This window comes from Coturnix japonica, chromosome 9 (assembly GCF_054131305.1).
Source record: "Coturnix japonica strain WE chromosome 9, WE-NBRP24, whole genome shotgun sequence".
Classification (NCBI taxonomy): domain Eukaryota; kingdom Metazoa; phylum Chordata; class Aves; order Galliformes; family Phasianidae; genus Coturnix; species Coturnix japonica.
Genome location: NC_140671.1, coordinates 19,673,020 through 19,683,599, shown reverse-complemented (window position 1 = coordinate 19,683,599; position 10,580 = coordinate 19,673,020). Strand labels below are relative to the sequence as shown.

General features: G+C 49.6%; 1 protein-coding gene across 1 annotated transcript; it reads left to right on the top strand.

The window, feature by feature from the left end:
* Nucleotides 1–7,268: 7,268 nt before the first annotated feature.
* LOC146759753 (uncharacterized) lies at nucleotides 7,269–9,695 on the top strand. Its single transcript, XM_085509643.1, has 3 exons — nucleotides 7,269–7,919; nucleotides 8,636–8,777; nucleotides 8,963–9,695. The coding sequence occupies exons 1-3, from the start codon at nucleotides 7,727–7,729 to the stop codon at nucleotides 9,057–9,059; spliced, it is 432 nt and encodes a 143-aa protein (XP_085365769.1). The 5' UTR covers nucleotides 7,269–7,726; the 3' UTR covers nucleotides 9,060–9,695.
* The last annotated feature ends 885 nt before the right edge of the window (nucleotides 9,696–10,580 follow it).

Here is a 10,580-nt window from a genome sequence, read left to right as displayed (position 1 = left end):
ATTCCAGCGTTGCGCAGCGCCGGGTGCAAGGGGGAGAGCTCCTCCAAACCTGCACACCGACTTGTAAAGCCGTGATACAGAAAGCAGGCAGAAGAAACATCCTTCAAATCCAGAAGGTAAACTCCACCTATTCATTCCTTAACTGGGTTAATAAAGTGCATGGATTTGCCACCACTGAGTGTATGCATTCAACAATTCTATTACTTGCCTTCAAGTGTTGTACCAAACTACAGCACTTGCTATCAAAAATTTTTGCAAAATTGGAGTCCAAACTCCAGAAAGTCTTCTATCCTTCTACAGTTATGTATCCTTATAGGGTACCACTTTACCCTGACTGGGCAATCTCTTGCTTTTAACTTCTATTCAGGGCTTCATGTTTGGCCCTGATGCCCACACCCCTAAGTGCATCATGTTTGATATTGCTGTGACTCCTGGGGTACAACATTGTTTTTCCCCATTTGTGCTAATGCCAGACTTACAGTTTTTAAACAGTCAATATTGTTGGACCCTTAGCTCCAGTTTTATTAAATTTCTTGCCAGAGCAACCTGGCAGGTACAAGAATTTCTGTATTCCTACTTAGTTTATATTTAATTAATCCAAAAAAAACCGTAAACCTTTTCTTGTTGGGCAGTAGCTTCTATTACTGTTACAAAACCATCTATGAGTAGTAAGAAGCACCCATATCCACCAGAAAATAAATCTCTTTATCCTGCTTCCCTAGATGCAATTTCCCGTTGCAGTTTGCACACTGCTTTCCTTTCAGTGGGGCGGAGCCCTCCCTGGGCACTTCAAGCCCCCACTCCCCCCACCTCTCCCTGAGGGGATCTCTGGGTCCTACGGCCCTATTCTGGCACCACAACAGTAACAGCTGTTATTATCACCAATTCCCTTACTATCTGTTTGTCAATCAGTTTTGTTTTGTTTTCATATCGTTCACCTCTTTTCAGTCCTGACATCCCTGTTATACCTTGCCAGTCCTTACTCCTCCAGCCTGTGTCTGTCCCAAACTTTCTCACTTTCCAAACTCTCATCATTACAAAAACTACTAACATCCTATTTCAGTTTCACCTCCTTCTCTCCAGGTGTCCAGTGCTAACACTGGGATTTCAGGTTTCCTACATCTCTGCACATGAAGGCTATTCTCACTTCCATTGCCCCCTCCTCCCCACCTCCCCCCTTTGCTGCTTACAGCAACAGTCTCTGTACCCGGCTCTCTCTCACTCCAAGAGTTCTTGCAAGGGGGGGGGGGGGGAAACAATACAGGGGGTTGCTCTCATACCAGCACACATAAACTCACTTTCTCTTTAACCCTTTTTCCTTTGTACACAATTTCACTATTTGTACCTTCAGTTACACTTTGACACACCCTCAATTATACTTTCTGTATACCAATAGCAATTACACTTTCTTATACCATCAAAGCAGTTTGTCCCATTCCCTTCAAAACCCACAGATCAAACAGTACAATTTTTCAGTTTCCACAAACACCCTTAATACCATATAACTTTCCCTTAGCAATCCATATCATTCAGTTCCTTGGGCTGTTCCACCCTTATCTTTATGGCCTTATTTCATGTTTTTCTTGATTCCCAATTTCATCTTTATCCCCTAGTTTTAATACAGTATTCTCAAAAAGTGGTACTGTCATCCCAGTTCTCTCTACCCCTGTTATCTTTAAGGCCTCATTTGTTAATTTGAGTCCTGACACCTTACGGGCCAGTGATGAACGAGCTGTCCCAGTATCAACTAAAACCACAACTTCTTCCCCCTCAGGTCCCACTTTTATATTTACCAGGGGGTCCTGATGGGACCAAAGTTTTGAAAGCCCCAGAAATTGATCTAATTGTTCTGCTACTCTTATAGAATCTTCAATTAAAGATTTCATTTCCTTCTTAAAATTTCTAATTTCTCCACTAGTGAGTGGGGAGTTTACATAGCATATTTGTCCTTGTCCCAATGGGACCTCCCATAAGGGGTACACTGAGGTGCTGGTACAGCTAGTGTCTGGGAAAGGAGAAATTTTTATGTCCCTTTTACATTGTTTTAATTCTCTCCTGAGCCCAGCATGCCCCTCTTTTCTGTGAAATGTCCCTGTGTGCTTTACCATTTCCTCTTACTGGGGCAGTGCCTGTCTCCCTTTGTGCTACATTGGGGTTATATGGGGGGGAGATTCTCAGGAGGGTCCCATTGATTAGTTCCTTTTTCTAATTCCTCTCCTTCCTGGTCCGGGCCTTTTTCTTTTTACTAATAACAGGCTGATTTCTTGTATCCAACAGGCAGCATATTCTGATTCCTCCTTTGAAAAGGGGTTTTGTTCTTTACATATAAATTCGAGATCTGACAAACCCAACCCTCATCAGATCCATATTTTGGCCAAATATTGATTTTCCCTGTAGTGGATCTCTAGGCCATATCTAACACAATATTTAAACATCTTTTCTCTATCCTTTTTCCTGGTTTTGGGATCATTTTAACCCGTCCTCCAACTTATATACTAACCACCAATGATTACATTATTAGATGAGGGTGTTCTTGCTTAGAGTCCCTCCCGGTTCCCCAGCAATATCCCTCTGATATGCCAATGTACATCCTAAGAGATTTTCTTAGGTATCTCTTTCCCTTATGTTCCTACACACACGAGGAGGGGGAGCAAATGTTCAAAAACAAATTTTGTAAAGTTAACATGTTAAAGCGGAGGTAACACAACCCTATTGTTTCTCTAATCTGGATCATTATCACATTTAAACCGCTGTATTTTCTACAACAAAAGCAACAGGGTCTCGGTACTAATTGTGGTTTGCCTTTTGTGGGCTTTTACCCCGCAGGGTCATCTGCTTCTGTCTTTAGTGAAAGGACTCTCCCTCAGCAATCCCAGACCCTGGAGGTTGATGAGAGAGTCCGGGGAATGGGAGATTTCCCTTTAGTCGGGAAAGAGGTTGTCTGTGAGTGCCTAGGAAACATTAAGGTCCATAAATCCATGGGACCTGATGGGGTGCATCCGCGGGTGCTGAGAGAGCTGGCGGAGGTCGTTGCTGAGCCGCTCTCTGTAATCTATCAGAGGTCTTGGAGAACTGGGGAGGTGCCTGAAGACTGGAGGACGGCCAGTGTCAGTCCAGTCTTCAAAAAGGGCAAGAAGGAAGACCCGGGTAATTATAGGCCGGTCAGCCTCACCTCTGTCCCAGGGAAGGTGATGGAACAGCTTGTTCTGGATGCCATCTCCAGACAACTGGGTGATAAGGAGGTTATCAGCAGTCCTCAGCATGGGTTCACCAAGGGGAGGTCATGCTCGACCAACCTGGTGGCCTTTTATGAAGATGTCACTAGCTGGGTGGACAGGGGGCGGGGCGGTAGATGTAGTCTACCTTGATTTCAGTAAGGCTTTTGATACTGTCCCCCATGACATCCTTATAACAAAGCTGAGGAAGTATGGGATAGATGAGTGGACGGTGAAGTGGGTCGAGAATTGGCTGACTGGCAGAGTGCAGAGGGTTGTCGTTGGCGGTGCGGTGTCTGGCTGGAGGCCTGTAACTAGCGGCGTCCCCCAGGGGTCTGTGCTGGGTCCGGTCTTGTTCAACATCTTCATCAACGACCTTGATGAGGGGATAGTGACCACCCTCAGCAAGTTTGCTGATGACACGAAGTTGGGAGGATTGGCTGATACACCTGAAGGCTGTGATGCCATTCAGCGAGACCTGGACAGGCTGGAGAGCTGGGCAGTAAGAAACCGGATGAGGTTTAACAAAAGCAAGTGTAGAGTCTTGCACCTGGCTAGAAATAATTGCATGCACCAGTACAGGCTGGGGGAAGACCTGCTGGAGAGGAGCTCTGCAGAGAGGGACCTGAGCGTCCTGGTGGACGACAGATTGACCATGAGCCAGCAGTGTGCCCTTGTAGCCAAAAAAGCCAATGGCATCCTGGGGTGCATTAAAAAGAGCGTGTCCAGCAGGTCAAAGGAGGTGATCCTCCCCCTCTACTCTGCCCTGGTGAGGCCTCATCTGGAATATTGTGTCCAGTTCTGGGCTCCCCAGTACAAAAAAGACAGGGATCTCTTGGAAAGAGTCCGGCGGAGGGCCACTAAGATGGTGAAGGGCCTGGAGCATCTCCCCTATGAGGAGAGACTTAGGGAACTGGGTCTGTTTAGCCTTGAAAAAAGAAGGCTGAGAGGGGACTTGATCCAGGTCTATAAATATTTGAGGTGTGGGAGCCATAGTGGTGAGGCTGGTCTCTTTTCAGTAGTGCGTGGGGATAGGACTAGGGGTAATGGGATGAAAGTACAGCATAGGAAGTTCCACACGAATGTGTACAAGAACTTCTTTACAGTGAGGGTGACGGAGCACTGGAACAGGCTGCCCAGGGAGGTGGTGGAGTCTCCTTCTCTGGAGATATTTAAGACCCGCCTGGATGCCGAGCTGTGCAACGTGGTGTAGGGAGCCTGCTTTGGCAGGGGGGTTGGACTCGATGATTTCTAGAGGTCCCTTCCAACCCCTACAATTCTGTGATTCTGTGATTCTGTGATTCTGTGATTCTGTGATTCTGTGAAGTCACCTCACCACCCAGGCAGGACCGCTGAAATCAGTGGGGTGCACCTCTCCTGTCCAGGAACCCGAAAGAGGTGATAATAATCCCAGGCCAGCAATTGTAGTATTGATATGATGATTTTATTCAAAGTCTTTGTTAAACAAAGAGGGAAGGAAGGGAGGGGTGCGCTGGGGGGGGGAATGGGAGGGGTGGAGGAGGGTTGATGTCAGACTGTGAAATCAATTTTTTTAATCTTAATTCTGCTCCAGAAACAACATCTGATTCCCATGCTCTCTGCTTGGTATTTTGTCTTTTGATGCAAACACGTAAGCCCCATTGGTGCCTGGTTCAGCAGTTCAGCTTCCTTTGCGCCCTTTGCCTGGTTGTAGGGAAGGTGGCAGGCTCTGATTCAATGAGGGTGTTGTATGGACACAGTATTTATCGCCATGTATCCAAAGGTGCAACAGTTTCTGGAAACCCAGGTGGGATCCTATAGGTGATGGTTCTCTCGCCACCAAGCATCCAGTTGCCAGCAGTGGGTGAGTTCACTGGGACTTTGGGGATGGGAGGTGCCAACTAGCAAGCCTTCAATATCTGCTACTAAAATCAGACTTGGAAGCACGTTACACGTGGGAAATACACTTGGTGCAGGAAAGGGGATTTCCTTAGCCATCAAAAAAAGATGAAACTGCAGATCTATCAACAAAAATGTAAGCACGTGACACTTGACTTGGCGGGTCTGTGGGAAGGTCAGCTTCTCCGTGTTTGTATTTCAGCCATCATCCTCCACACTGGAGAGGATTTATCCGCTTGGCTTGCTTAATTGCAGCACGTTTCACACGCGTGGATAACCTGTGCATATTGCGTCACTACCTCTGTGGCCTGAGGTGGTGCACCAGGCTGGAAATAAATAATGCCTTCTTGGGGTTGTTGAAGCTCTGCAAAAGTTTGCCAAGCAAAGTTGTGGATGCTCCATCCCTGGAGGTGTTCAAGGCCAGGCTGGATGGAGCTCTGGGCAGCAAGACTCTGTGGGTGGCATCTCTGCCCGAGGCAGTGGGGCTGGGGTTCTGAGTTCTTCACTGTCCCTTGCAAGCCAAGCCATTCTATGATTCTGCATTTCTATGATGTAAGCACCAGCCCCACACAGCCCTGGTGCAGTGCATCACAAGAGCAGCAGCCTGCGGGTAGCCACCACCCGGAATCACAGAGATGTGAGGTCACAATGCCCCATCCTATGACTGTGCTGAGCTGCGTCATGAGCTCACAAGGCCTGGCCGCAGGCTTGGCTCAGTGCGACACTCACTGTGGCTGCAGCGGTGGTGTTGGAAGCGTGGTGCAAGTGTGGGGGCGGCCATGGACCCTGCCCGCCTTGTCCTCTTCCTCCTATTGGTGGCCATGAGTTTTCAGGAGAGCTGTGCTGCTCCGTGGCGAGCACGGGGAGCAGGTGAGTGGGTAGAGATGGGACCCAAACTGAGCAGCGCTGGGAGCAAGAAGTCAGGCTGTGTCCCCACGGCCCTGTAGTACACTTGCCTGGGGCCTGCCTTCCATGGGGGTGTTGCTGGGTAGGGGGTGATGGGCATCTTCTTCCACGTAATCTGTGAGAGATGTGGCACGTGGCCCGGAGATACGCTGCCAGGTGCCAGCCTACGGGTCATCCCGTCCACCCTGCAACTTTGGAAATCATGACCTGAGTTATTCTCCACATCCAGTTACTGAGGGAGAAGGAGATCACACCATATAGTGCATATAAGTGGGAACTTCTCTCATCTGTTCTTGATTCTAGATGATGAGCTTCGTGCTCCCTTTCCGGATGCTCCTTTGGATCCGGACTTCATGCCTGTGCCTGGGGGACAACCCAGGGGTAAGTTGTGAGTGTCTGTTTCCTTGGAGGCTGAAACGTTCATGCTCTCATGGTTTACCTGGGTGCAATTTTACTGGAGATCCTCTCCAGGTCTTCCAAGCCTGTTTGTGCCCGGAAGGGTTTACACAGATGAGCCATGAGTATCTTTTCTCTCGGAGAGCTGCAGCATTTCAGTGGGAAGGTTACCGCTGCCCCTCTGCAGCTGAGGGAGCCCAGACCTTTGTATTTGGGCTGTGGCATTCCCCAACCACCGCCAGACCCTACAGGTCACTCAGGGAAAAGGAGGCCCCCACATGTGCCGGAAGCTCTCCTCACCTGTGTCTGATCACACTTGTGTCTGCAGGCCCTGTCCCCTGTACGCTCTGCTACTCAGTTGATGCTGTAGTGTGTGACTAAAACTTTTCATGGGTCTTTGGTTGCAGAAGTGCCCCCAGTGTGGGCCTTGCCCGGTCATCGGTTTCCTCCTGTGCTGGAGCCCAGCTGGAATCCCAGCAGTGAGTACTCTGTCTTCACTGACTTGGCTGACTCGCCGCTGATCTTCAGATCTTCATGCACATGATATTTAACTTCATACATTCTGTTAAGGTCCGGAAAGAGAAGAGGATGAATCCAATCGAGGAAAATACTCTCAGGGCTCATCCCGTCTCCTGAAGCGACTGCTGAAGGAAATGGAGAAGGAAGAGCGTGGTGGGTATACTTCAGTCTGTTCACTGTGGGACCTGGGAAGCTGAGGTGTGATATACAGGTGTGGGCAGGCTGTAGCCTGCACAGCAGGAAGGGATGGGTCAGAGCCGTGCTGCAGCCGTGTTCCATGTATCACCTTGCAGGTGCTGTCAAGCACCAGAGCTGGTCTGCTGCCAGATGGTCTGCATCCAGCCAAGACCCAGAGGCAGCTGCTCCCCCAGCACAACCATTACTTGTCAGAGCTGCTTTGTGCAGTCATTGGCACCCAGATGGCAGCAAGTGGCAAAGTGGCAAGCGCTGTGCTTCTGTTCATCCAAAGCCCTCCGTGCAGCTGAGCAAGTTCAAGGCAGGAGGAGCGTCCTAAGCAGGGTTGGCTGCCTTTGCTAATGCTGGAAATGAGGTGGAGATGCTAATTCTGAAGGCTTGGACTGTGTGTTAGATCTTGGATTTCAGCCTGCAGCTACCTGGCTGTGACGGGCTGGTGACAGCACAGTATGTGAGGGCCTTGCACAGGAGCTGATTTCTCAAGAGGTGTGAGGGAGTCAGCATTGTCCAATAGCTGGGAGGGCCCAAATGCCCTTGGGTAACAGAGGGGCTCACAGTGTACTTGGGGGGGGGCCTGGACTTTACCTGAGCTCGGGATTGGAGAAGCTCAGTTTTCGATGAGGGCACGTGACATCCCAATCCTACTGCCCTGCTTTCTTTCTAAAGGAACGGACCAACAAAGTGAGAGGGATGCACTCCAGGAAGGCGGATATCCTACACTGCCGGTCCCGGATGTGCTGCAGGAAGGCGGATATCCCACACTGCCCGTCCCGGACAGAGGAATGCAGGCAGCACCAACCGGCATGCCAGGTAATTTCTGTCCTATGATCATACGGTGTCACGAACCAGAGTCACTGCGTGCCTGCAGGCTCTTGCTGCCAGCTCTTGCACACCAGGTCAGCAGCCAGACCTGAGCGTGTGAGCATAGAGCACATGTAAAAGAAGCCAGGGGTGGCTCTCTGAAAATGGCTGGCCTTCGTGGGGTGTGGAGAGTTGTTCCAGCAATGTGCCAGGGAAGGTACTTGCAGACCTCTGTGACCCTGCTCAGTTCCCACCGCTCCCAGATCGCAGAGTTTGCCCTTTTGGAACGAAGCCACCTGAGGGTGATGAGCAGGGTCTTGTGTGGTAGGAGCCTGCAGGAGTGTTTCTCCCCTGGGATGGCTCTGGATGTGCCCTGTGCTGGCTGAAGCCTGACCTTCAGCCTGGGGGGCGTCCCACAGGGGGAGCTCAGGACACACATGCCGGGAAAAGTGTGAGGGATTCTGCTCTGTAGCTCTCCCCACGGACCAAGCCCAGACCCCAGAGTACAGCCCCAGCTCTCGGCCCAGAGGAGGACACGGGTAGTGCCTGTGCAGCCTCTCCATACCCAACGAGAGGTGGAAGCAATCCTTCTTGTCCTCCGGTGCTTCGGCACCAGAGACGGAGGCACCCACTGACAAAATGACCTCTTGGGTCCATGAAGCACACTGAGAGATTATCTGTAGCGCAGCTGAAGGTAACGTGGGACATTGTCTCATTTCTTCCAGGGATGAACACAGGCAAAAGCACAGAGGATGCTGCTCACAGATCTGTGCGGAAGCGCCGCATTCCGATGACGGTCTCAGTGATGCTGCTGCCTGCGCTGGTGCTGGCTGTTGGTACTGTGATATGGGTGCTCAAAAACTACCTGTGAGTTGGCCTTTCCCCAGAACACCTTATTGCTGCATTTGGCAATGAAGCATTTGTGGTGCCAGGATCCTGGACGGCCAAATCAGCCGCTGGCAGTACACTGCCAGGACTTAGGTTGCAAAGTCTTTCAAGTTTCCCCTTATTTCCTGTCAGTGAGTAGTGCTTTCTGAAACTCATTCTCACAGAGCACGCAAGAGGGAAAAGAGAGCAGCAGAAGCAGCAGATGGAGCTGGGGAAGGCAACGAGACAGACTCTGACCCAGTCAAACAAGAATCTCCGTAATAGCTTCAGTCCGTTCCATTCTGCCATTGAAGAGGCCCGAAGTCTTCAAGGTCATCTGGAAAACCAGGAGCTTGAACTCAAAGTCATGAAAGAGATCCTTGGGAACAGTCCTGAGTGCTGCCTTCTGTCAGAGGATGGCCCTGAATGTGAGAGCAGAGCTTTTGTCCTTCATCCTGCATACTCCAGGACAGGTATCACCAGCAGTTTGAAGATTCTTAGCTCGACACAGCTACATTCCTGTTGAGGGTCCTAATGAGGACCCAGAAAACGAGCTGCCTCTGACTGCCGGACAATGCGTAATGTCTTTGGAGATGTGGGTGAGAATGGCTGGTTTCAGGGAGAGCTGACAGATGGCACAAGAGGACTGGTCCCTTCCAATTTGGTTGCGGAGCTTTCAGATGATGAACTGGATACACCTGGAGATCCTGTCAGAATTCCTGCATTGCTCCATCTGCAAGACTACCACTGCTCCACTCAATGGAACAACTCGATGTTGAGCAGAACGTGGTTGAGCTCCTTCGGGAACTCTCTGAGGCAACTGACAGCAGAACTGCATAACTTTATTGTATATTAAAAACAACCAAACAACTGTCCCCTCCCTCTCCCTTCCCCTCGCACCCCTACACCCCTCCCCCCCCCAACCCCCCTCCCCCCCCAAAAAAAGACAAAAAAAAAAAAAAAACCCTAAAAAACCAACAAAAAACAACCCACCCCCAATAAAACAAAAAACCAAAACCAATTAAAATCTCAACGCTGTTCTTTTTCTGGGATACACTGAGGTGACGCTTCTTCTAGCTTAGACTTTGCAATGAGTTTGTGTCACGGAGTTCTCTCTAGAGCTCACTCGGTGACAGTGGGAACAAACCCAGGGAGAGAAGGAACAAAGAACCTCCCCTCTCTAACAGCGCGGCGCGGCGCGGCTGAGAGGGGAAGGGAAGTAAGATTGCGAGTGGGTCTAGGAGGGAAAAAATGAAAAAAACCAACAATCTGAGAATGAACAGCAGTTTAACGAACCCAGTGACACTAAACAACAACGATGTTGCAGAACGGCGGGAGAAAAGCAGACGACCACACCTGTCATTGACATGATCAGTGAATCTCGTTTATTCCTTGGCTGCGTGTACCTTTATAATACGGATAATTAGCTCATACATATTGCAAAAGTGGAGCTCATCATTGGTTCCCAATTACATACCATCCCCGAGTATCTTAACAGCTTGTTGTTATCAACTGAAAGATACTCCCTTGCTGAGTTCCCAGAACCATGGCTAGTTTCTCACCATCATAAGGCATACTGATGTTCTCACTGTCCTTGCAGGTGTTATGGCTGCTTGATTAACCGCACCGTGTTTACGACCCTTCTCAGCTAACTAGCTGTAAAAAACACTCTCTACAGGACCCCACAGATTACCTTCAGAATTCAACAGTTAGTTCTGTTTCCTTTCTGAGTGCATAACAACCTGAGCAAATGAATTGAATGACGTGGTTTGTTAGTCTGGTAAAATCTCTGCTGTACACTGG